Source organism: Leuresthes tenuis, unplaced genomic scaffold (genome assembly GCF_036924035.1).
Source record: "Leuresthes tenuis unplaced genomic scaffold, fLeuTen1.0.hap1 SCAF_20, whole genome shotgun sequence".
NCBI classification, from domain to species: domain Eukaryota; kingdom Metazoa; phylum Chordata; class Actinopteri; order Atheriniformes; family Atherinopsidae; genus Leuresthes; species Leuresthes tenuis.
Genome location: NW_027325374.1, coordinates 33,060,118 through 33,087,013, shown reverse-complemented (window position 1 = coordinate 33,087,013; position 26,896 = coordinate 33,060,118). Strand labels below are relative to the sequence as shown.

Here is a 26,896-nt window from a genome sequence, read left to right as displayed (position 1 = left end):
GTGTTTATTCTTTCATTAGCGAGCTGTATATTAGTGTTTGTATGTATTAGGATATGTGTGTATAGCACTTCGCAGTTTGTTAGTTAAGAGTTGAGCTTAGCTAACTGCACTATGTAGCCTCTCAAACCGCTGCTGTCTTCCCATCTCTTTTAAAGGTGTGTGTGAGAGACGGCGAAGTGGCTGTACTTTTAATATCTTTGTTTACATACAGGTATGTGAGCTCCCTTTTATTTTTGTTTCATTGTATTGTTTAGCTTTTATTTGTCTTGACAAACTATACATATTGTGTATGTTCAAACAGCTGTTGCTGATAAAATGTTCATCTGGAAAATGTATAAAATTGCAGCTAATGGTTGGGGGGGATAAAAAATGATTTTGTATGTGATCAGAGCGATGACTACGATTTGTCTTATCGTTTTGTCAATTCGCGCCGATCTTCTGAGTTGGTCTCTGTAATCGCTGAGGAATGGTGTGTGTGAGAGATGGCGAAGTGGCTGTACTTTTAATATCTTTGTTTACATACAGACAGAATAAACCACCCCCCCTTCTTCTGGCTGGCAAGCAGAGGTTGTCCTTATTTCCTTTCTCCAGGACACAACGCAGGGAGGAACACTTTAGCCAGGGTCGAGTCACTCCGGCTACATCTGTCATGTCTGATGTTTGACAAGCAAGCCTCGTGAAAATAGCTTGACAACTGAGTGATTTAAGATCACTTTTATTGTGTAGAAACACTATTCCCCCATAGATGTAATCATAGGAGCGAGTGGCACTGTACCAAGATGGCCGCCTTGTAGGCACGCCCTCTAGTGAGCGGCAGCAGTCAATGCGGCGTCTATGTATCTATGTCCAGAGTGGTGTAAAAATGTGCAATACGAAATCATCATTATCCTAATAATTAGCCTGCAAGGCACTCATTTCTCCCGTCACTCTTGAAAGTAGCTAACGGAATACTGAAAAAATATGCCTTTTGTACTAGATAAGCAGTATCTTGCAATTAAAATTTATCTAGCAGATTAACTAACCAGTTTAATTCCAAAAATACAAAGTGTATTGTCATTGCGCTAGATGGGTGCCGCGGGAGCTAATTTATTGTGCTGTAGCTCGCGATCTGATTGGTTGTTGAGGGTGGCGCAGCTTCCCAGGCTGAGCAGCCTGACCAAACTTCCGGGTCACGTAAACCCGACCAAAAAAATATTAAGATCAAATTCTGTCCTGGTGCCCGTTTTTTTTTTCGTTTTTGGTGTTATAATGAAATTAAAAAAACAAAATAACTAGTCAGTTTTTCATCACTTGATTTTTTGATTGGGAATTGAAAATGGAAAGAACGAATGATACCCTGATTATCAGACCATCCCCTCGTCCCTGGCCGGAGCTGGATTCTTCTTTGTTCAAAAGAAAGACAAATACAGTGTTTTTACTTAACAGCAGCATCGCTGGCAGTTCTGCTCAGGCGCAGAAATCATTTGTGAGCAGACTTGCTGTTAGCAACGTTCTCATCCTGCATGCCCATCAAGTCAACCAACTGTGCAACATTTATTATTTCTCAACAAATATCATATTAGCTGTGATTTAACTGTGTCTCTGCAGAGGGCACTGCCTGCGTTTGTTGGTCCAACCCTGACAGAGGGCAGGAAAAAAGCTGTTACATCTGCTTTGGTTTAAGATCAAACATGTTTACAACTCTAAAGCTATCCGATGGCTCACAAGATTTTATCTTTTCAACGTCTGCTCCCATGTTTCAATAACATCTACGTAGCTGTTGTTCATGATAAGCAAGTTGATTGCTAAGCATGTAGTAACAACTCAGTATTACAGCAACTTGAGAAGGTAGTAAGATTTTATTCTTTCTGAAACATCAAAATACATCAGAGGCAGGGTTTACAGGGTTTTATTCACTGACCTGCAGTGAGACAAATGGTTTTGGATTCTAGTCTTTTGTGCAAAAGTGGTTGACTGGTGCATTACACATTTGTTTTGTTCTTTTTTTTGGGGGGGGGGGGGGGGGGGTGCACAAACAATTAGTTTAAGAAAAGGATGGTAGCAGTGTTTTAAAAAACATTTCCATACAGTATAAGCATTTAAAATGTGGGACTTACTTTGCTTTATTAAACCTTAATAAATAAAACTAAAGACTAAAATAGGCTGTACTGATGTTAGATCTCCCAATGTTGACACAAATTATTATGGTGATCTGAACATTTCATCCTCTCACCATTATATAGCTTTTTATGTGCAAGTGTAACCTGTGGCTTACAGGTAACACTTTGAATTTTGTGGAAACCCAAAAAAACCCATGAACGAAGTCTAAGTTGGATGCTTGTGTAACTACTTATGACTGATTTTCATGCTGTCAGTGCATCTGTAGACTTACCTTGCGCTACATTTGGGCTACATCCACACAGCTGAAAAGGGGATGAGCAGAACCATGCAGATTTGGGTGTATATGGACACATTTCAAATCCTCTGGGGATAAAAAATATTTGTCTAGATTTCAGGAGTAGTTCAGGAGTAGTTCAGGAGTAGTTTTTGTTAACTGCACTTTGTTTTGCATTTTTCTTTTGGATGCTTAAGATGTTAAGTTTACCTATTTAGTTAGGTTTTCATAGAAATATGGGCCTATTGAGGATTCAGGGACCCCATAAGAAGGGGTGGGTTTTTTTTTTGGTTTTTTTTTTTTTACCAGAGCAAGAGAAGCAGCAGGAAAAAGTTTGGAGAAAGTTTGTTCTTCGTTTGCTTGCAATGGATAAATAAACCACCAAAATCCATTGCAATTGCTTGGACAATGGACTTCTTTTTTCTGTGTATAGAGTGTCCATGCTACATCTGTGACAATTCTATTTCAATATCTTTAACTCAATCCATTGATTCCGACTGTGTGCAGCTCCTCCTGAGAGATTACTGCAGAGCTAAAACTACCAGCTATGCAAAGAAAGATTACACTGAAGTGAAATGCAGTCCACCAACATTTAGACAGACACTGTAACATCTAACTACAGTCAGTAACATACAGGAAATGATAACATCCAAGCAGTACAAAACCATAAACATGGGCCAGATAAAAACAACTTAATACAAGGAGAAGAAATTTGGCTTTTATGAAAGCATCCTGTGAGTTACACACTGAATAAAAAGTGTACCAGGCAACATTCAAACCGTACAGAGAAGCCTAATTTCTTCATCAGCTCAGTTTATGTTTGAGACTAAACACAATTACAGTCTCAGTATTGCTTACCTTTTCCAAGTACCTTCAACATTTTCTTCATTGATATTTCAAAGTTCATATTTTGGTATCAGCTCAATAGTACAATGACATGTGGATGGACTCAGTCCCTTATTTACACAAACTACTACACTCTTATAAAGAAAGAAGGGAATGATAATACTGTATGGTGTTTCACATAATACAACACGCTTTTTGCATACTAATATCATCTAATGGATGAGACATAAAGATCAAGTTTCAAAATATGAGACAACCAGTTGCCAAAGGTAAGGATCCAGAGGAGTGTGTGTTGAACTGAGCCAGTGCAATCAGGTAATCTGTCCTAGTTTCTGGTATTATCATTGTTATACAGTAGGAAGCCGGTACTCTGAAATGAAGCTGGTGGTGTGGAAACCACCACCACAAGGGTGCCAAAATGCAGCTCTAGAAACCCATAGTTAATCTATGGGTCTCTAAAGATGTATTATGAACAAAAGAATCCTGATCTTTAGCAGCTTGGAGCTTTATTCCAGCAACTAGATTTTATGTCAGCCCTGGGTCTGCTGTATTTTCTCTGAACTCTAATGTTCTGGGTCGATGGGGTAAATGCAGCCAGCTGAAGTATGGCGCTCAACCCCAACAGTGCTCAGCAGAATCTGGACCTATAGCAGAACCTGGAGGTCTGCTTCAGCAGCATTAACACACAATCTGTCAATGTTACACTTTTATGGGGTCTGGATATTGGTGCTTTGGAGTAGAACTGCTGAAACAATCAGAGATTAATATTTTATTGCTTTTATGTTACTGCGTTCTTGTCTCAATCTCAACTCCTTCTCGTCATTCTTTTTGGAGCCACCAAAATATACATGACAGTCTGAATGTTGTGTTTCCAAAGAGCAACAACTATTTCTGTTGTTCAACTTTAAGGTAACATATTTTATGAGCTGTGGTGCATCTTAAGGCTGAAATAGGAAGGGGGAAATAAAATTCTGGGAATCATCTAAAAAAAAATCTGAAATGTTGAGCTCTGCAAGTCCCACCCTAAAAGGTTTAGGGTTGTCTCAGAAGTACCACCTCCCTACCAGGGCCTTTTGTGGGGCAAAACCTTCTCCACAAAAACTCTTTTGAGGTCCCTGGTTACTGTCGTCAAAATGGAGAGGGTCAATGAAAGAGAAAAGAGCCTGGCTCATGGGAAAGGTTCCTGCGGGGGAGATGCAGCAAAGTTTGTCTAGTTAACACTGCTCCTGATGAGGCAAGGTTATAAAGGCACGTAATTATTACCATGTGATTATTATCATACCCACACACACACAACTTCAGGTCTCCTAACATTAGTCAAGATAAAATGTTGCCATACCACTAACAGAGTGCTGAACAAGGAGGTGAAACTTCATCTAAACTTTAGATTACATTTAGCAGCTTCAATCAGACTGTATCAGTTCAGGAACCTGGGGTGTTGCATTGGCTTTTTTTAAATTTTGGACATGCTTAGACTCTTAGGCTAAATTGTTTCCAGCTGAATGCAGTTTGATCCAGATATGGCGGAGTGAGGCAGTCTTACACTGAATGACAGAAACACAGTGCAATTTAGCTTCAGTACTCAGGTTTGAACTTTGGACACCACCCAGCATCTGGATACAGAAGGCAGTGGACCGTCTTAAACCTGCAGGGTGAAAAGACAGGGAAAGAGCAACTTAAATGCTAACATAATGTGAGCATGTCTATAGTTGTCATCAGAAGGTATGACTTCATGCAATGTGTGAGTGCTTTTACCTACAAAAATGTGTTTGTACATAATTATATATATGAATATATACACACATTTTAGATGTTTCTGATCATAAGTGTAAAAAAAAACGGTCACAAAGTTGAAGAATTCAACAAACAGATATTTTATTTTAAAACCACTGCTGAAGTTATGTCCAGACCAGTATTAACTTATTCTTGCTGTTTGATGGTGCACACTTGGCACTTTATGCCAACAATATGTGAACACAAAAAGGGATTTATTCACTTTTGATTTAAATATATTTCCCTGGTTTGGTCCAAGCCTGTTAGCCTGGAAAAAAGAGATATCTTGATGGCCCACTCATATATTGTGCAGATCCTCAAGTTTGATGGGAAAGAACCCAATCTATTCAGGATAAAACTGCAAGCCAAGCAGTGTGACAAAAATAATGCTTAATCCAGAAAGAGTAAAGGGTTTTATAACAGCAGGTCAATGTTAGATGTCCAACATTTGACTGGGACTTGTACTGAGTATACAGTGTAAATCTGACTTAGTGGAAGTCCTCCAACTATAGTAAGATGCAGGGTGCTTAACTGTGGAATACAGTTTTTTGCAGTCATTGGGCATCATAATGTAGCAACACATTTCAACTGAACTAAGCCAAACATAGGCCCCAGTTCAGATCAGATGTGTACAGCATGCTGCTGTCCCACTCTGCCCTTATTTCTCTTTCAACTGCAACTATAATAAAGGCAAACAATGTCAAAAGAATCTTTAAAAAAGCTAAGTGAATAACACAGTTTATGTCCAGTGTTTGTGTTCACCTTGTAGGGTCCTCAGCCAGGGAAAAGCCTCCAACAACACTGACCACATTTCTTCTGTTCTCAAAGCCTCCGTAACTGAGAGTCACCTGGTGAAACACCACCATAGAACACACAATGAATGAACAATTTCCCCGAATATAATATACCAGAAACCAACAGCACATTTTTTTCCACAGCAACAAACTTATGCATCACAAATGACCAGACTCCCACATCTCTCAAATGTCCTTCTATACAGTAAATAAATGAGAAGTGGTCACAGCCCCACTCACCTGATCCAGTACATTGTCAGCAGGAAGCTTCTGCAGGTTTTCCAGGTGAGAATGGAAGAGGTGTGTGTGTGTTAAAGTCACCTCCAGGAGGGCCTCGATTATGTAGCCTATGGTGCAGTCATCAGGAAGTCGGATCTTCTCTGCTGTGCTGATGAAATTCCCCAAACTGAAACCACAACAAAGAGTTGAAGCCAACAATATATATCTAAGTTCAGTCTTTTCAGTATCGCCTATATTTGGACTTACTCCAAATGAATGGCTGTGTGTGCCCAAAGATTTGAATGGTATCATGGCTGCACCATTGCAGAGTGAGGAAAACAACATAAAGTCCAGCAAAACAGAGTAGGAAGGAGTTGTTATCACACACAGTTGCTCACTGTAAATCTAAATCTTCTGGAAGATTAACAGTGACACTCACAGACATCTGTCATCTCCAACAGTTTTTACTTTGGAGCATGTCCGGTTAGCTCAGCTAAAAAACCATCGAGAAAGTTGCAGATATTTATTTTTTTCCTCACACAACTCTGCTGAAACATGCCAAAGAAATTGCATGTGTGAGAAAGACTGCAGTAATCCAGCCCATTTGTAACAATAAAATATTTTTTAAGAGAACTTCTCTACAATAGAATCTTATTCACCAGTGAAAACGTATTTCATAGTCTGGTAAGACCACTCTACATGGTTCCTTCACATGTTCTATTTCAAGAGCTAGGTATTTAATATATAAGTTGTGTTTTTTACACGTAACTCTTCTTTAACAGTCTGTGGCAGCGAGTGCCATCTACTGTGTTGTGGTCTGCTATTTCAGTGCCAGAGATGCCAACGGGCTCAACAAACTGATCCATCGTGGGTCAGAAATTGCAGACGTTAGAGTCAGTGAGGAACAGGAGATCACTGACCAAACTGCTCCATCGTGGACAATCCATCACCTCCCTTCCATGAAACACATCAGAGACCGTGGAGTTCATTCTCCAACAGACTGATTCAGTTTCGCTGTCACAATGAACGCTTCAGGAAAACATTAATGCCATTAAACAACAGCTTATCACTGTGTAATAGATCAACTCACCACTGCACTCCACATCTGTTGTTAATACACCGCTAATCACTATATGTACATTTTTATTTGTACTGCCCTTTTTCACAGATAACAACAAATCCTTATTACATCTTTCTATAACTTACTAATCATGGGACCATCTGTAAATATACTTCTATCATTTATTCTTAATGTTAATCATTCTAATACAATATAATTGTATTAGGCCGGGGCTCAGTGCTTAGAATGGGTCGTCCAATAACCAGTTGGCGGTTCGATTCCCACTCTCGTCACTCAAAAAGATTGATGAAACTAACAGCTGGAGGGGTGTAAGTCCACCTCCTTGTCATGGCCGAGCTGCCCTCGAGCAAGGCACTGTACCCCCATGCTCCCCAGGCGCTTTGAATGGCTGCCCATCTGTCTCTATGAGTGAGTGTCAACAGGTGCCAACCTGGATGACTTAAAAGCGGAGGACAAATTTCGTGTATGCATAACACACAATAAATAGGATAGTTGTGTATATACTATCCTATTGCTTGCTGCTTTGCCAAAACAATACATGATCAGAAGTACCTTTCTTCTCATGGGTTCAGATTAGGCATTTCATGGTTTCTTCTGTTTGACATTTTCAACAAGTACAAAATTGGGAATTCGTTGAAAATGGAGAACCAGGAGAACTGTGAACCGACCTGGCCCATGGGCTCATTTTCAGAGCCAGTCCTCGGCTAATACAGAAACCTGCTCCACCTGTGGCAAACCAGAACTTGACAGACACCTGAAATGAGATGGGGAAAAAAAAAACCCATGTCATCCAGCTGTTAGTGGTGTAAACTTCCTCACAGCACAGGACACGGTTCTCGGACTGAACACTAAAACTTGAATAGAGACCACTGGATTCAGATGTTGTTATCACTCCTTAACAACTGCCAACATGATAACAACAATATCTGAAACTGCTGTACAGCTGATCATATTAATACATTCGGTCACTTACTTTTCTTACCACTTCTGGCTATTCCAACCGCTTTATCAAAGAGTTAATGCAGCAATGTTATTCAAAACTACTAATCAACATTCTTGTATTTATCAAATCATAATCTCCCTCTCATTTTGATAAACTGAGCTGTTGCATAATCCGATTACATAACAACCCTAACCGTAACCCCCCAAAAAAGCTGATTATGAGGCAATTCCTCTTCACAGGGTGTATTGCTGCTACAACAATCTGGGACTCTGTAAAACCAAATGGGGAAAGATTTAAACCCTAAACTTTCTAGATAAATAAAACATGCACATAAAAGAAAAAAATGTGTGTTTAACTCACGATGTTCTAAAACAAAAAAATTCAGGTGAATCTTGAGTCTACTGCTTCTTTTTGGACTTTAATTCTTTCTAAGAGTCCTGATCATGACCTCATTTCTTTGTATTTTATATAAAAACAGGAAACAGCTGCAGTGATTTACTGAAACATGTTCAAACATGAATATAAATACAGAATATGGGGCAGAAACAGAGTTTTTATCAGTTCTCAGCAGCTTTAAAGTGAATCTCTGGTCTGAGCTCCTTTATTCTCCAACACAGCCTGAACCCTCTGAGACAAGCTTTCTGTCATTTCTTTAAGGAGTCTTCAGGAATAGTTCTCCAGGCTTCTTGAAGGACATCCCAAAGCTCTTCTTTGGATGTGGGCTGCCTTTTGTTCCGTTCTCTGTCAGATGATCCCACACTGCTTCAATAATGTTGAGGTCCGGGCTCTGGGGAGGATTCATCCCTCCATAAGACCTGTTGCCACTGATTTTCAGTCCACTTCTTGTGTCATTTGGCACAGCTCAGCCTTTTCTCCCTGTTTCCCTTCCTTAAGAACGGCTTCTTGACAGCCACCCTTCCATGGAGACCATTTCTGATGAGGCTTGGGCCAACAGTAGATGGATCAGCTGAAGGTCCAGATGCATCTCTCAGGTCCTGTCAGGTCACAGCTGGATTTTTTCCTCTTTCTTAAGGACATCACTTTCAGATCCTGTTCATCTGCTGGAGATAGTTTTTTAGGCCTGACACTTCTTCTTTTGTCCTCCACTTGTCCAGTTTCCTCAAATGTTTTAAGGACACACTGCACACCATGCTGAGATATGCCAAGTTTTCAGCTAATAGCTCTTTGGGAATCACCTTGTTGCTGCAGAAATCCTATTTTCTGTCTGTCAAACTGTGTTTTCTTTGCTGTTTTTCATAGATGCAGCTAAAGAAATGGGAACAAATGATGTGTCTTTGTGACAAAGTGCCTAAAGATCCAGTTTAAAATGGCTTCTTTGCTAAGTTGTCTGTTCTGTGTCGACACAACACTGGTTCATCCCTTGAGTTAGGAGCCTTTTTTCTGCCTGAATGGGTTCAAAGGTCAGAGTTAAGTGGCTGAACAGAGAAAAAACACATTCCTCTGAAAATGCTCCGGTACAAGGACTGAAGAGGAGTGAAAAAGCAAGAAATGTCCAAAGAAAACCTCTGACAGATCTTAAGAAAGTCTGGCTGCTTGGAGGGAAACAGAAAGAAATGAGGACTGTATAAGGACTTTTAGCCCAGTGTTATAGCTAATCAAAAATATCTTGGAATAGAAACTGGTGGTTCTTTATCTTTTTTGCCTCATATCCAGCGATTAGGGGGGAAATAATTAAACAAAATAAGGATTTTATTTAACAATCAGGATATATCTGTCATTTAAGACCAAAAAAAGAAGCTTGTATCTTCCAATTTGAAATATGTGCCATCTTATGGTTTTAGTATCTATATGCATGCATCCTTGAAAGGATTACACTGGATATAGTCCAAAGTGAATGTCATTGTCTTCAGGATTTTATTCCTGCTATCTGTTCCCAGAATCTGTACTGAACTGGGAGAATGGTATTTGAAGTTGCTGCTCACTTTGCTTGGAATCAGCTTATAAATAAATTCAAAGAAGCTTTATGTGACTTTGAGGTAGATAGTGGCCCTGTGATGGAGTGGTGACCTGTGCAGGATGTACACCGCCTCTCACCTAATGACAGCTGAGTTGGATAAAGCGGGTATAGAAAATGGATGGATGGATGGATGGACAACATCTAAACTTTCCAAGAAACTGATTTATATGGTTTTCTTGAGTGAAGCCAGAAGCTGTTAATAAGGTGTAAGTTGACTGACTGATCCATCACTCTTGACCCTCTCTGCAGCTTCTATGGGGTGGTCCAGACTGGGCCGGCCCAGGTAGATGTCTTGGCTATGGTGGTAGGAGGACAGTAGTCGCAGCAGACTGGGCAGGATCACATAGTTGTCATCATCCACGTGGCAGAACCACCTACAATATAATATGCATGCACAAGTTTGTCTTAATATCTTCATGGGGAAATTCCACTGACACAATGCATTGAATAGTGCCTTACACTGGCCTATTATATGCCTAACCCATACCCCAAACATAACCATAACCTTTTTTATGGAGGTGGCAAGTAAGCCCACATCTATCAGCAGTGTACATTTTGATGTGCAGTCAGAAACGTCATCAACAACAGGTGGACTAGCTCTTTTCGAAGTTTATATTGCATCTTTGCAGTCTTACATCAGGAACATTTCACTCACTTTTTCTGAGACTCTATGAATTTATCATATTCCACAGACATCTTGCAGCACAGAGCCTGTCGGTTGTGAGCTGCTGAGCAGTTTGTGTTGATAATGTTAGCTCCTGGAACAGAGACATCAGAGGACAAAACAGGCACAGTTGCTTATTTACTGTATAGTTCATATGTTGTTGGAAGATACATAATAAACATACTGTTCATTATAATAGCGTTAGTGTTCCTTGTTTTATATCCAAGATTATTGCGAAAGTTATATTTAACCCACTCAACGACTTTCTGAATGAAAGTGGAAGTCTTGATAACTTTCAATCAGGCTTCTGACGTCATCACAGCACTGAAACAGCTCTGGTTAGAGTGTTAAACGACATTAGGTTGAATACTGATTCTGGTTATGTTTCAGTTCTGGTTCTGTTGGATCTCAGCGCTGTGTTTGATACTGTAGATCACAGAATCCTGTTGCAGAGGCTGGATAACTGTGTTGGAGTCTCTGGAGCGGTCCTTCACTGGTTCAGGTCCTATTTAGAAGGTCGGAGTAATTTTGTTACAATTGGCAACTTTGAATCTGAGCGAGTGGCCATAACTTGTGGAGTCCCCCAGGGGTCAATTCTTGGACCTCTTCTGTTTAACTTGTATATGCTCCCTTTGGGTCAGATATTGCAGAACTTTAATATCAATTATCACAGTTATGCAGACTGTCACCAGACGGCTGCAGCCCAGCAGACGTACTGTGTCAGTGTCTGCAGAAAATAAACTCCTGGATGAGAGAGAATTTTCTACAATTAAATTAAGACAAAACTGAGATCATTCTGTTTGGGAGCAAAGAGAAGAGGGTCAGCATTGGTAAATATCTTGAGACTCGGGCCCTTACAATCACTGACCAAGTTCCTAACCTTGGAGTGTTGATAGACTCAGATCTGACTTTCAGCAGCCACATCAAAGCTGTCACCAAGGCAGCTTTTTACCAACTCAGAAACATCAACAGAATTAAAGGTTTTCTCTCCCAAAAAGACCAGGAGAAACTCATCCATGCATTCATCGCCGGTAGACTTGATTACTGTAATGGTCTTTTAACTGGACTTCCCAAAAAGAGCATTAAACATCTGCATCTCATCCAGAACACTGCTGCTGGAGTTTTAACCAGGACTAAGAGATCTGAACACATCACACCAGTTTTAAAATCTTTACACTGGCTTCCAGTCATTCACAGAATAGATTTTAAAAGCCTACTGATGGTTTACAAATCCCAGAACGGTTTAGGCCCAAAATACATCTGTAATATGTTCAGAGAATATAAACCCAGCAGAGCTTTTAGATCCAAGGACTCAGGTCAGCTGGTCCAGTCCAGAGTCCAGACTAAACATGGAGAACTGCCAGAGGAGATTAAACTGTCACCAAATGTAGACATTTTTAAATCTCAGACTGAAGAACAGGCACTCACTGGGACATGGGCAAAAGCATTAATGATGACAGGATTCAATCGCTAAGTACGAGCTTGATACAATCTTCGCCCCATTCAGAGTGAATGGCTGGGATCCGCCTGACCCTGGATTCACACCGAACGCAAAGCGAGCGACGGAAGTGGCCAGTTGCCATTCATTTCCAATGTACAGAGCAAAGAGGCGCGGCAAAAGTGATCGTGGCGGTGAGCGGCGCGAAGGGAGAGCGGTGAGTGATGCGGAGGGGGCTTAATGCCCCGATGAATGCTCGGCGCTCCCCGTGGTAAATTCAAAATGGCGGTATCCGTGCACACATAAAGCGCACTGGATTATATGGCACACAGCCGATTTTTGTGAAAATTCAAGGCTTTTAGGTGCATCTTATGGAGCGGAAAATACGGTATCTAATTTTTTTCACTTTGCGATTTTATCGCAAATGCAATTAATCGTTCAGCCCTATGCTAAACTGAGGTGTGAAGCTATATTAATGAGAGGTGAGGAATGAGAGATGACAATACCTACAAGAGCATAAGTTTATTGAAATGGAGGGCTGGGGATGATCATCTTTCATTGACCTTATAACATGAGAAGTAATAATTCCATCATGAGTCCTGTCTGGAAATGTCCCCATGGCATCCTTATGAAATTCTAATGAACCACCCACCTCAAGTTCTGTACAACACTTAATATGCAAAGCTTGGGGGGCTAGCAGCTTAGCAGCATAGCAGGCAAGCATATAGCTGCTCAGGAAGGTGTCACGAGTGTGACATCGATACGTTAATGCATCGCAGAGATATGGCCTCACTCCCTGTTTGGCGTGTTGGCGCTGACTTTGATTGGCTGCTACGGGAAAACGGAGGCAAAATTTGAAAATACACAAGATAACTCTTGTGATGCTTGGTCTGAATATTCTACGTGTCAAGTCTCGTGAAAATCAGACAATCTGTGTGACCTGAAATGCTTTTTGAAGGTTTTTGATAAAAATCAAAATGGCACGACTTCCGGGTCAAGAATGAAGTAGACGTGTTGCGCCTAAGCTCCCACAACATTTCATTAAAACTTAAGATTTAACTCTTTCACTTTTCACTTGCAACATGGCATTTGTCGTATAATTATGCTGAAGTCACTTCTACCAATACCCGCAGACCTAATGGCATCGAAGTCAACTAAGAAGGACGGAAAAAAGGACGACGAGTTACCGGCTGCTAGCATTGCTGCTCTAGCTAAGCTACTAGCAGAGCACACAACAGCCCTCTCCCCTGAGTTTAAGTCAGCCTTAACATCCCTCGAAACTAAACTAGATGGTGTCCAAGCAGCCATCTCGGACCATGGATAAAAACTGGTTTCTCTGGAATACAACCCAAACCAAATCAGCAACCAATTTGAGGAGATGGAAGCTAAATACACTGCTCTGGAGGATAACTTTGCCAAGCTAAAAGCTAAGACTATTGAGCTTGAATCCCGCAGCCGACGCAACAACATATGGATAGGGGGAGTGCCTGAGTCTGTTGAAGGCACACAACCCACTATTTTCTTGTCAAAGCTTCTGCTTGAAATCTTCGGGGATGAGGTTCTGAGTTCACCCCTGGAGTTGGATCATGCCCATAGAGCCCTGACTGCTAAGCTGCCTAGTGGGAAACCAAGACTGATAATTCCACAGTTCACAACTACAGAGTCAAGGAAAAGATTATCCAGGAGACTCGCAAAAGGAGGGGAAAACTGCTCTACCAGGGGAACCCAGTGGCGATCTTTGAAGACTATTGCCCTGAAATCATGGAGCTGCGCATGGCTTATCGAGAGGTGATGTCTGCACTCTGCCAGCTGGGATTCAAACCATCACTGCTATACCCAGCGAAGCTCTGAATTACAACAGAGGACGGTGGGAGGAAATACTTCGGTGAAAGATGCGGAGAACTTTCTGGCGTCACAACACTAAAGATGTATACGGTAAATTTATGATGCACATTTAAACACTCTCAGCTAGTGTTGGGAACTTTGAGTCTTTTGGCTGAATCGGATCATTTACTCTCGAACAGTAAATTGAACGAATCTTTGAACGAATCATTTCGTTCATTTTTCCAGCAGGTGGCGCTGTAGCCCTACTGTGGGCGTTGCACAAAAAGGCCACGGTTCTAAACACTTAACACTGAGAGAAACATAGTTTGCTTCAGCTGAGCTGACAAAGTACAATATACAAAATGCCACAAACAATTCAAACCATGTGAAAACCTGGGAAAGCAAATACACAATAAGGTGACTTGTGTCTGTATCCTTCCTGCCATTGTTGTTTAAAGCCTGACACTGACTCAGTAGCTGTCACGTGACAAATTAACGAACGAGAACGATCCGTTCAGCCCTGTCACGTGACAGCTGGTGGAGAACAAGGGAATGTAAAACTCACATTCATTTTGACAATTAGTAACACAATTAAGTGAGAAAAAAGTAACAATAAGTTCCTTAAAAAGATTGATCTCAAAACCAGATTTGACCTTCTGTCAACCCATCAAACACAAAATATCCTATTAAAGAACAATAGTTTACATGATGAACACAAGAAGAAATCAGGGAACTTGCTAACTTGCTTAAAGGACGAAGCGCTAAACAATTTATTGCTGGGATCCGTTCTGACACTGGTGAAAGTACTTCTAACCCTGCTGAGATTAACGACGGCTTCAGGAACTTTTACTCTCAACTGTACTCCTCTGAATTTGACGGAGAGGAGTAAGGATTAGCACCTTTCTCAACCTGCCTCCTATTCCATATGTTCCGCCTGACCTCGTTAACAAACTAGAGGCTCCTTTAACTCAAGCAGAGTTAGCCCAGGCCATTCCCTTAATGCAGTCTGGGAAGACACAGGGGCCAGACGGATTTCCCTCTGAATTGTTTTAGCATTTTTCTAAGCCCCTTTCAGCACAATTTGCAGTTGTGGCTCACTTCCACCATCGTTGACGGAGGCAGTGATAATGTTTATAGCGAAGAAAGGGAAGGACCCCGTTGATTGTGCCTCCCATCGTCTTATCTCGCTGCTCAACACGGATGCTAAAATCCTGGCTAAAGTCCTAGCTCTCAGACTGGATGAGGCCTTTGAGGTTTTTATCAAGAACCGACATTGGTTTTTCAATATCCAACGCCTTCTCGATGTGCTATACACGCCTTCTCATAACCAAATTCCAGAGTGTATTGTTTCTATAGACGCAGAGAGGGCGTTTGATCATGTCGAGTGGAATTATTTATTTTCAGTTCTGGATAAGTATGGCTTTGGCCCTAGGTTTACGGGCTGGATCAAATTGCTCTATGCTGCCCCCACTGCAATGGTTAGGATGGATGGCATGACCACAATATCGCCCCCTAAAGATCAATGGTCACCAGAATTCTTGGGCCTCTCACAGAAGTGGTCATGAGTGTTAGAAGTTTCAAGTCAAAACATAAAACGGTTGCCAAAATATAGCCTCACTCCCTGTTTGGCATCGATGCAGCCAAGTTTGATTGGCTGGTACAGGCAAACTGAACCGTAATAAAAATTCCACATAACGGCTTTTGTGCGGCTTGGTCTGAAGATTCTATGCACCAATTTTCGTGGAAATCGGACAATCTGTGTGACCTGAAATGCTTTTTGAAGGATTTTGATCAAATTCAAAATGGCAGAAAATCTAATCAGGTGGAAATTGACGTCATAGGGTGCGTTGAACTCGTCATGATCCCTGGATTTCAATGTACCATCATTTGTGAAATTTGGACCAAAGAGTCCATAGTTATACAGCTGAATGCACTTCAGACTTTGACATGTTGATGGTGCTAGAGTTCACTTTTCGGGCATGAAAATTCTTGACTTTGCCAATGGGACTGTCCGGAAAACGTGTGTCATATTTCAAAACTTTTTACCATAGGGGCTGCCATAGACTTCAATTGCAGCAGAAAGTAGGTAAATAATAATAGGAAAAGTTACTAACACAATGGATGCCTTCGCTGCTAAGCTCCCAATTAATCAAATTGACATTAATGACTAAATAATCACAATCTGAATAGTTCGAATTAGCTTACATTCATCACAGAGCCCTGATGCCAGAAAAGTTGGAACGTTGTTTGAAATGTGAACTAAAAAGAGAACGATCAATATAATAAATCAATAATTTAACCAGAATACATCATAGAACACATACCAAATGTTGAAAGTGAGACATTTTACCATTTATGAAAAATCATATTGAATCGAATTTGACATTAGCAGCACGTCTTGAAAAAGTTGGGACAGGTCCATGTTTCCCCACTGTGTAGCATTCTCTTCTTCCTTTAACAACATCTGGAAATGAGGAGACCAGCTGCTGGACCTTTGGGAGAGGAATGTTGTCCCATTCCTGTCTGATATAAGATACTACGAGGCCATGCTGTTGCAACAGATGTAACCCTGACGAGAAGCCAGATAATCCCCAACCCTAACCCTCCCTTCTTTAGTCAGGAGGATCATTTCCAAAAAGATCTTACATTTTGCACTTTGTCTCAGTCATTCTAAATGAGCTTGGGTCCAGAGAACACAGTGTTTCTGGATCATGTTCACTTTTGTTGCCCCGTCCCAACAAGTGTTACTGCCATCAATTTCATGATGAGCTGATGCAGACCTCAAACGCCTGCTGATTGAATGTTGGCAGAGTTGGATGATCAAACCAGCTAGTTGCATACTGGCAAGATACCAGTGTCAGAAATTCCATGATTTCCTTTATAGTAGCTTTATCTTCTAATTTCATTACTGATACGAGTAAAATACCGTTCTTACATCAAGAAGCTGTGTTAAACCACACTTTCTGATAACCTTTGTGAGATGATTTAATGATTTAATTACCGTACTTATGTCAGATATCAGTGGGAGTGACAATGAGCTGTCAGCTTTCCTGTGGACTGGTAAGTGACCAGCTTTATTTATTTTTATCCAAGTGATATTGTGGTCAATTTAAGCCTTCATGTGGAACCTCACGGTCTGTAAATGTGACATTTTAGAAAGACGTGACCTGTACACACGTTTAGCGTGTATGTCACAGGCTGTGTCAATAGACACATGATGCAATTTAATAAACTCAAACCAAGCTGAAAATTGCAATCAGTGTTCCAAAGTAATGTCATATTTGATATCACTCTTTATAAAATTTTAGGATATACAGTTCTAGTCCAAGGTTTGGACCCAACCAGTCGTTTATATTTAGCTCAGAGCTTATATTCCAAAACACTGTCAGCATGCAAACTATAAATAACACACAAGGTGAACTTGCAAAAGCCCAGAATGGCAGATACAAAGCCAAAAAACTGTTCAACCCAGTGAAATGAAAAAGAGACTTGGGACTGAGCGACAGGTAGCCACTAATCTAAATACTAATAGTGTCTGTATGATTTCACCTGTTTGCTTGGTCGTCAAATCCTACGGACACATGTCCAAGAAAGTCAAGTTTCTTACCAGTTCTCATTTGCAACTCTTTGTCCTCACCATCAGTGAATATGTAAGTCTGAAACAGACAAGGACATACCGTTAGTGTGCCATGCAGAAACAAATACAAACACACTGTTATGAGGCTTTTATATTTTCTTTGGCCAATGAACACGTGTGGCAATTTTGGGGGAAAGAGTACAGACTATGTCAAACATAGAAGATCAGACTGAAGACAATTCACGCACGCACGCACGCACACACACACACACACACACACACACACACACGCACACTAAAGTCGGAAGAAGACCTGGTCAGCAGTCTTATTCCACTTGTTTTTCCTTCTAGCTCCTCCCCCACATCCACAGTGTTTCCACTTGAAATTGTGTGGGAATTAGCATTTAGTTGGCATTTGGAAACCTCAATTAGCTTCTCCTGTTGGCAAACCACTCATGTGTTGGTATGGCAATTCATCATAACAAATGTTGAAAAACGTCAAAACTATGAGAAGAATCCACTCAAGCAGCACAGCTTCCAAACAAGTGCAGAAAAATCACTTATTTACAGATAAAATAGCTCAGTATGAATCCCAAAAAATACACACAAGACAACAAGACCATTTCAGTCTGAAGCAAGCCACTAAGCAAAAACCTACTGCAAAATGTCTGCATGAAGTGGGGCAGTTAAAGGTCTTTCTCTGAACACAGAGGGTCTTTGTCAGAAAGTGGGACTTACTAATTGCTTCCAATACAACTTTATGTGTAGAATCCCACACACACAAAGTCATTCCCACATGACTCAAAATCTTTTAATAATAGGATGATAATAGACCATGTAATATTGTCAAAACATTAAATGCTCCATCACAGGAGGCTCATCCCTAACTTTAACCATTAGCCCTTCATACTTAACCCCTAACTTGACAAACTAATTACAAACTGTATTGCAACTTTTATTTCCAAGGATTTGCATCCATATTCAGTTGTACAAAAGGGGCTTATGGGTCATGTTGCACACTTTGGAGCAGAGATATTTTACTGACACAGTGATCCCCACACTCTACAAGACCAAAAGTGACATTCCTGAAGAAATCATGTGACGTGTGCTACTTTGTCACAGATGATGGACAGATAGGGCGTCATGAGCAACAGCAGTGAAAGAGTGATTATATTGAAGCTAACAGGAGGATGTTGCTTAGAGGTCTGTTACTTTTTGGTAATGATTCAGAATATGTTGACGTCCGTATCAATTCACTGCCAGTATGCTGCTGCAGACACTTTTCCTGTTGGGTCTTTTTCAGTGTGGGGGATATGCTGACGAATGTAAACTTCCAGTTAACTGGCCACATTTATTATTTGTTTTATCAATAAATGATATTGAGATTATTGTATGCTTTGAAAGTAAGGAATAAGTCACAAGGTTAGGAAAAGGTCTTGTAAAGAAAAATAAGATGCATCAATAATCATTTTATAATCTCTTTGCAACCATCTGAATCCTAATGAAATCATGTGTTACCCAGAGACACCCACCCTGACTGATCTGGACCCCAGACATTATACTCCGCTTCATTACCTCCATGAGCACTACTGGTTTTCACAATGTCAGTAACTTTACTCAAAAAGGACCCAGTGAGGTAACAATAAGAAGAACACAACATCCACATGCAGTCCCACACACCTTATCCCAAGCAGCCCACAATGTGCAACAGTTGAATCTGCAGAACATTGTACTGTAACGTTGATAAACAACTTGATTCTGGCACAGTCTTAGAATTTTTCTGTGGATGAACTAAACATTGGTGAGATAAACTTAACCGCAACAGCTGGGAGTCTCTGGTGGTAAGGTAACACCCAAAGTCCACAAATGCAAATCCATTACCACTAGACAATCTGCAGCAATAAAAATCTAGATGGTTTCTGCAGAATGTGTTTATATAACAGCAGATTATCTTTTTGTTTTGAGTGCTTTGCTCTGTCAGTCTGATCATGTTTTAGGATTAAAGAGAGCTTTAGCTGATGTGCCAAACTTGTGATAGCCTTACTGGATGGTTCATGCTTGAGTATAAGGTTAATGGAGATAGCTTGAGGCAAACGCAAAGTTAAAGTGGTGTTTAATATTGATATAGTAGCACATATTTTGACTATCAATTAATCATTTATTATCATCAGTCAACAGAGCAATATCACGTGGAGCCCCAACTAATAATAATTTTCTATACTCTCACTTTTATCCTTCAAACCATACCAAAAACCAGACCAGAAAAGAGATCAATGTCCCTTTAACCGTTGATGCGAGTTGGTGAAGTTGTTTACATTGTCCTCACTTTGCACCAAGTCCTCTTTCAAACAAGCAAAAACATCTTGAGTTTTTTTTTGTACTGTTCCTATCACCTTGTCATCGTCACATCTTCTAATTGAAAATCAAAAACCGAAATTTGAAACCCAGACATTGGTGCTTGACCGTAGACATTAAAATGTGTTTCTCAAAACTAAGTCACTTTTTCCCTTTTCATCCTAAATCAATCCAATCAGCTTTGAGTCCCAGTCATTATAAATCTACCTAATTACAGACACTTTCTCTACCTCAGTATTCAAATGATTCAATACCGTATAAAAGCAATAATATGGTTTCATTCAGTCCTTACAATGCGAACAGAACTGTATCCATGCGGTGGATACAGTTCATCTACTGTATCCACCGCATGGATATCTACAGCTATCCTCACCTGTTCCTTGGCTTGGGACACCCAGGTCTGAATCAGCAGCTCCAGTCTGGACTTGTGGTACTTCCTGGTAGTCTTCACCGCAATGAAAAGGTCCTTCAGCTCAAGCATGTCAAGAGACTTGGACCATGAACTTAGACCCACATCTCTTTCAGGGACTCTTTCAGAGGCCACACCTAGCTTGTGACTGTGCTTCTCATTCTGAGTAAGTTTGGTCCTAATGGTTCTTCTTTGGATCTCTAAACCACTGAGCCCTGTGGGCGAGTCTGTGGCCCTAGCACTGTCAATGCCTGCTGGAACCAAGGTGTGGTGTGATGGTCTTGCTTGGGCAGGTCTAACTTGAGGTCGGGGCTGAGGTAGCTCCAGCTGGCGTGGTGGGGGCTGGAGGGCTGGGATGAGCAGAAGGAGGAGGCAGCAGAATGCAACAGCAAAAAGGAAGCAGAATTTGCTGACACCTACTGAAACTATGTGCATCCTGACTGGCTAAAGAAGAGGGTTCATCAGCCTCCAGGGCTGCAGTCGCTTCCAGCACCCCCCTGTCCCATCGTCACACCATCACATGGAAACCTGCACAGAAAGAACTAAATTAAAACTCACCCGTGTATTCAGAGGCATGTTCATGCTCTATTCAATACCTGTCAACAATATTTATTCCTGCCATCTTGTATATATTTTTTTCTCAAATCCACAACTTCCTTTTTACTTGTCTCTGCAAAGTCGACTTTTACTTAATGTTCTGTGGCGCTGTTACACCAGGTCAAATTCCTGTGTACATTGTACATTTGGCGAATAAAGAGATTCTGATGATTCTTAAAAACCTAATCTGGTGCAGGACAGACCTTTGTGAGGAGCTCACATTGGTGGGGAGTTAGAACAAAGAGAGGTTTGATGACATTTTTCATGATACTTTTACGCTTCCTCTCTCCTGTGCCAGGAAGTGTTGAATGTTGAGTCATGAGAATGGCATCAAGGCGCAAAAAGAACAACTTTATGGGCTCTGAGATTGAAGTTCTGCTTTCAGAGATCCAAAAAGAAAACAACTGTCATTTTTAGCAGTGTCAGCAGTGGAATTGCAGGACCTGCTATAGCGAAGTAAGCAATTACAAGTGCTGTTAATTCCATATCAGCTGCAGTTTGTAATGTCACCAAAATAAAGAAGAAATGGTTTGATATGAAAAAAATTTTTTTTTTTAAAGTCTCGCCATGGGCATGCGCTCGATAACTGCAACTAAAGTCGTGCAAGTCAGTTGTTGCCTCTTCATGATGGCACTTTGATGGGGCGGTCCATGAGGGGGTCTTCTGGCACCACACCTTCTGGTCTGCCTGGGCTGGTTCAGGTACTGGGGGACCCTCGTTCATGGCAATATTGTGCAAAACACAGCATGTACTTGTTGGACAGCGGTGTATGGGAATTTGATGTACTATGGGTGATAAACTGATGAGAACTTTGATGACTAAGGGGAGCGTACGACTCATAGAGGACTGGGACACACCCGATCTGTCGCCAATCTCCCTCTGAAAGGTTCCCGTGGCCAAAAATCCAAGGGTGGTGAGGTCCTGGAGAGTGGTGAAATTTGGTTTCTCTGTGGAGTTGTGGCTCTAACAAGCTGCATATTTGAAGCAGCACAGTCATTGGCAATCTATATCGGGATGTCAGCCATTCGTCTGTCTCCAGCAGGATATCTACACGGTCTCGAAACACAGGCTCTCTTCCAAGAGCCTGACTCGCAAAGGCATCAAAAACTAGCAAGTCTGGTTACACTTCCCATTGACCTTGTTATGTACACAGTCAGTTTAATCTTCAATTAGTGCATAATTTAAGTCCAACAGAATAATGTCAGCATAATTATGGGTTATAATTTTATGATTGCTTCAAAGTAATTAAATACACAATCCATTAGTCAAACTTGAGCTAAATAACAGCAGACTGTTTTACGTGACTCCTACGACAGGTCTGGATCACTCATGAATTCTTTTCATGCCTGAAAGAAAACTTAAAATACGAAAACATTGGTGAATGTGCAAATTCCCCTAAATAACTCGTACGCATAACTGAAGAACAAATCTGTTCGTAACGGTTGTTGCACGAGGCTCAATTACTTCTCATTCATGGTAACTGTTTGCTTTTTAGCTGCAGAAGTGAAAAGGTTTCTAAAAAGAAATGAGGGCCTTGACATTGACAAGTCCTAAACTAAATGCATGTTGCCATATCTTTGGGTGATTCTGTTATCTTTAGAGATTCTGCTAATACGGTGCGACATGTTGCTCTGGAACTGTGACACAGTTGAACTATTACAAACTACGTTAACTCATCTGTGACATTTCCCATGTCCTCTCTACCAGTCCTACTTTGAAAAAATATTAAATCAAATGCCAACCAAAATCAAATTAAAAGTTTCATTCTTCTGTGGTCAATTCATAAAAAGTATTTGTCTGTACGTATGTACACACAGTGGCAGCTATCTTCAGATCAGGGTTCCTAATCAGTCCTAGACCCAAGATTAGTTTTTAGCTCTTTTGAATCTCTGATTCTCAGTTTTTCCCACCCAAAGTGGAAATCACAAAAACCTCTTGTGTTTGTTGTTGTGTATCGTCCACCTGGCCCTTATTCTGAGTTTCTGTCTGAATTCTCAGAGTTTTTATCCCAGTTAGTGCTGAGTACAGATAAAGTCATTGTAGTGGGTGACTTTAACATTCATGTAGATGTTGAAAATGACAGCCTAAATATTAACTTTAATTCTATATTAGACTCTATTGGATTTTCTCAAAGTGTTCACAGACCTACTCACTGCCTTAATCATACCCTTGACCTTGTGCTGACTTATGGCATTGAGAGTGAACAGTTAACAGTGTTCCCTCATAACTCTGTCTTGTCTGACCATTTTTAATAACTTTTGAATTTACATTACTTGACTAAAGGGCTTCTGAGAAGAAAGTTAAATATAGAAGGTGTCTATCAGAGAATGCTGTAACCAGATTTAAAGAGCTGATTTTATCATCCTTTTCTTCACTGCCATGTGCAGATATGACAGAGGACGGCTACCTAAATTTTACTCCAGCAATACAGTTTCAATGTGTACAACACTGGACGATGTTGCCCCTCTGAAAAGGAAGGTAATCAGTCAGAAGAGGTTGGCTCCTTGGTATAATTCACAGCTGTGTGCGTTAAAGCAGACTGCAAGAAAGCTGGAGAGACAGTGGCGTTCCTCTAATTTAGAAGAGTCTCAATTAGTCTGGAAAGATAGTTTGAAAAGATAGATTTGTATTTAGACGGTTTCTGCCCAGTTGATCTCTCTGAGCTAACAACAGCAATAGTCTCTTCTAAACCATCAACTTGTATTTTAGACCCAATCCCAACCAGACTGTTCAAGGATGTTTTCCCCTTAACTGACACTTCCATATTGGATTTGATCAATCGGTCTTTGTTGATAGGATATGTACCTCAGACTTTTAAGGTTGCTGTAATTAAACCTTTACTTAAAAAACCTACTCTTGATTCAGAAGTGTTGGCTAATTATCGACCTATATCCAATCTCCCTTTTTTGTCTAAAGTTCTTGAAAAAATAGTTGCAGTTCAACTTTGTGATCATTTACATAGAAATAATCTGTTTGAAGAGTTTCAGTCAGGATTCAGAGTGCATCATAGCACAGAAACGGCACTGGTGAAACTTACCAATGATCTCCTGTTAGCTTCTGATAGCGGACTTGTTTCTGTGCTTGTCCTGTTGGATCTCAGAGCTGCATTTGATACGATCGATCACAGCATTCTGTTACAGAGACTTGAACATGTTATTGGGATTAAAGGAACTGCATTAGGCAGGTTTAAGTCATATTTATCTGATAGATTCCAGTTTGTTCTTGTAAATGAAGAATCTTCCTCACACATTGGAGTAAGTCATGGAGTTCCTCAGGGTTCTGTGCTTGGATCAGTTCTTTTTACTTTGTACATGCTTCCATTAGGTAACATTATTAGATAACATGGCATAAATGTCCATTGCTATGCTGATGATACTCAGCTGTACTTATCTATGAAACCAGATGAAACCTACAGGTTGGTCAGACTACAAGCCTGTCTTAAAGACATAAAGACCTGGATGACTCAGAACTGTCTGCTTTTAAATTCAGACAAAACTGAAGTTGTTCTCTTTGGACCTGAGCGCTTCAGGGAGAAATTGTCTAGTTATATAGTTACTCTAGATGGTATTTCCTCGGCTTCTAGTTCTACAGTGAGGAACCTTGGAGTTATTTTTGACCAGAATTTATCATTTTGTGCACATATAAAACTGGTTTCTAGGACTGCCTTCTTTCACCTTCGTAATATTGCCAAAATCAGGAACATCCTGTCTCAGGGTGATGCAGAGAAATTTCTCTATTCATTTGTTACTTCAAGACTGGACTACTGTAATTCCTTATTATTGGGCTGTCCCACATATTCTCTGAAAAGCCTCCAGCTGATCCAAAATGCTGCAGCCAGAGTTCTGATGAGAACTAACAGGAGAGATCATGTTTCTCCAGTTTTAGCTTCTCTTCATTGCCTCCCTGTTAAATTCAGAATAGAATTTAAGTTTCTTCTCCTCACATATAAAGCTCTTAATGACCGAGCTCCATCATATCTTAAAGATCTCATTGTAAGATATTTTCCTAACAGAGCACTTCGCTCCCAAACTGCAGGTTTATTTGTTGTTCCCAGAGTTTCTAAAAGTAGAATGGGAGGTAGAGCCTTCAGTTATCAGGCCCCTCTCTTGTGGAATAAGCTGCCAGTAAATGTCCGGGAAGCAGACACCCTTTCCACTTTTAAGATTAGGCTTAAAACTTTCCTTTTTGATAAAGCTTATAGTTAGGGATGGCTCAGGTAATCCTGAAACATCCCATAGTTAAGCTGCTATAGGCTTAGACTGCTGGGGGACCTCATCTGTCACACCTTTCCTCACTTTGCTCTCTTTTTCCTCCTGTTTAATTTCTCAAATGATATTATGTACATGTGACATTATTGTGGTTATTAACTTGTGTTTCCCTGTTCCAACAGGTATCCTTTGAATGGTGTTATGGTGTTTTTCCCCCCTCTTTTCCCTCTTTTCTGTCTCAAACCCCAGCTGGTCGAGGCGGATGGCCACCCTTCCTGAGTCTGGTTCTGCCAGAGGTTTCTTCCTGTTAAAAGGGAGTCGTTCCTTTCCACAGTCGCCTCAGGCACGCTCAGAACGGGAGATTGGACTGAAAACAAGTTTTGGTGCAATCTGTTGGTTTCCTTAGCTAGGATATTGTTTTTTGAATTGGCTCTATATGAATTAATTGGATTACTTTTAAATTAATTAATTGGATTAATTATTATTTAAGTGCCTTGAGATGACAATTGTTGTAATTAGGCGCTCTATAAATAAAACTGAATTGAATTGAAGGTGCATCTTGGAACAGGATTTATCTAAGGTCATTATTTTCGCAGTAGTTTTTTTGATTTTAGGTTATTGTTACCAAGTTAATTGTATTCTTTGATTTCCCTTTTTTTATTATAGCTTGTTTTTCAGAAGAAAAAAAAAGATGTAACCACAACCTTAAGAAATCATCATAATTTAAATCAATGTTTTGCACTTGTTCATCTAAAAATGTGTTAGCAGATGCTGGCAACATGATCATTCATGTGCTCAGCTGTGGCTCAGATGGCTGCAGGTTGTCCACTGATCCCAGAATTCCAAGCTTGGATGGTTCAAGGATCCAAGAATGGTCCAAGAGCTCACTGGCAACCAATTGGTGTGATGCCATCCAAGCAACATTTGAGGACATGGAGCTTACAGTGAATGATGGTTAATATATTACAGCTCCAAGTCATTGTTTTGCAAGCAAAACAAAAACAAAAAAAGGACATACTTAAGTTATCCTTAAATTTTCGGTATTTAATTTTCACCAGTTCTATGACTCGAATAGGACGTGGGGTTGAGGGTGGTATGCAGACATACAAGTTTTCATTTACATTTCATTAAAAGGTGTCATTTCCGGTTCAGTTTAAATGGCGAATGGAAGCAATAGTAGCGTGGACAGCGCTGCCAACGAAGTAAAGAAGATCAGACATTAAATTAAGATGTATTAAGACTGCTCCTTATATATTATATACGATTTATATCATGATACTCTGACGCACGACATATGTAGCAGGACACTCTACGCGGAGTGCTAGGTCAGAAAAATAAATGAATGTAGAGCAGTGGGAGCTCACAACTTACCATGAAATTATCCTCAGCTTCTGTTTTCCACAACGACTCTAATTCACGAAGAAAATGACAGGACTTGCGACACAACTTGAAAACGATCTTCGCTCAGAAACAGATCCGCTGCGTGGTATCCTCGTCTTCCTTTTTGTTCCTATTGGACTTCAGTCCAAATACGCGGTATCCCTGGTTCTTCCTCGACCTGCCTGATCAGATCAGGGCCCCCATCTTATTTAACAGAACGGGGAGGGACAGATGAGCCGGGTAACTTCTGCTGGTAACGCCTGTTGTTCTGGTAAACTCAAAATATCTCACAAACTCGCCTCAGGTAGTTACGGCAAGTTAAAGACAAAAGACAGATGGAATTTCCGGGAGAATATTTCAAAATAAAGATAAGCTAAACGAGCCCAAACGGGTCGCCAGACTGCATTTGTGCTATACGAGTTTTTGGCGCAGTTGT

General features: G+C 40.6%; 1 protein-coding gene across 1 annotated transcript; it reads right to left on the bottom strand.

Annotated features, from left to right (window-relative positions):
* Nucleotides 1-1,995: 1,995 nt before the first annotated feature.
* On the bottom strand, nt 1,996-26,896 carry rfng (RFNG O-fucosylpeptide 3-beta-N-acetylglucosaminyltransferase). The gene is made up of 9 exons (XM_072373285.1): nt 26,452-26,896; nt 20,240-20,803; nt 17,542-17,590; nt 10,664-10,766; nt 10,229-10,382; nt 7,756-7,841; nt 6,028-6,193; nt 5,756-5,841; nt 1,996-4,865 (listed from the first exon to the last, which is right to left on the bottom strand). Exons 2-9 carry the CDS (start codon nt 20,708-20,710, stop codon nt 4,796-4,798), a joined length of 1,185 nt encoding a protein of 394 aa, XP_072229386.1. The 5' UTR covers nt 20,711-20,803; nt 26,452-26,896; the 3' UTR covers nt 1,996-4,795.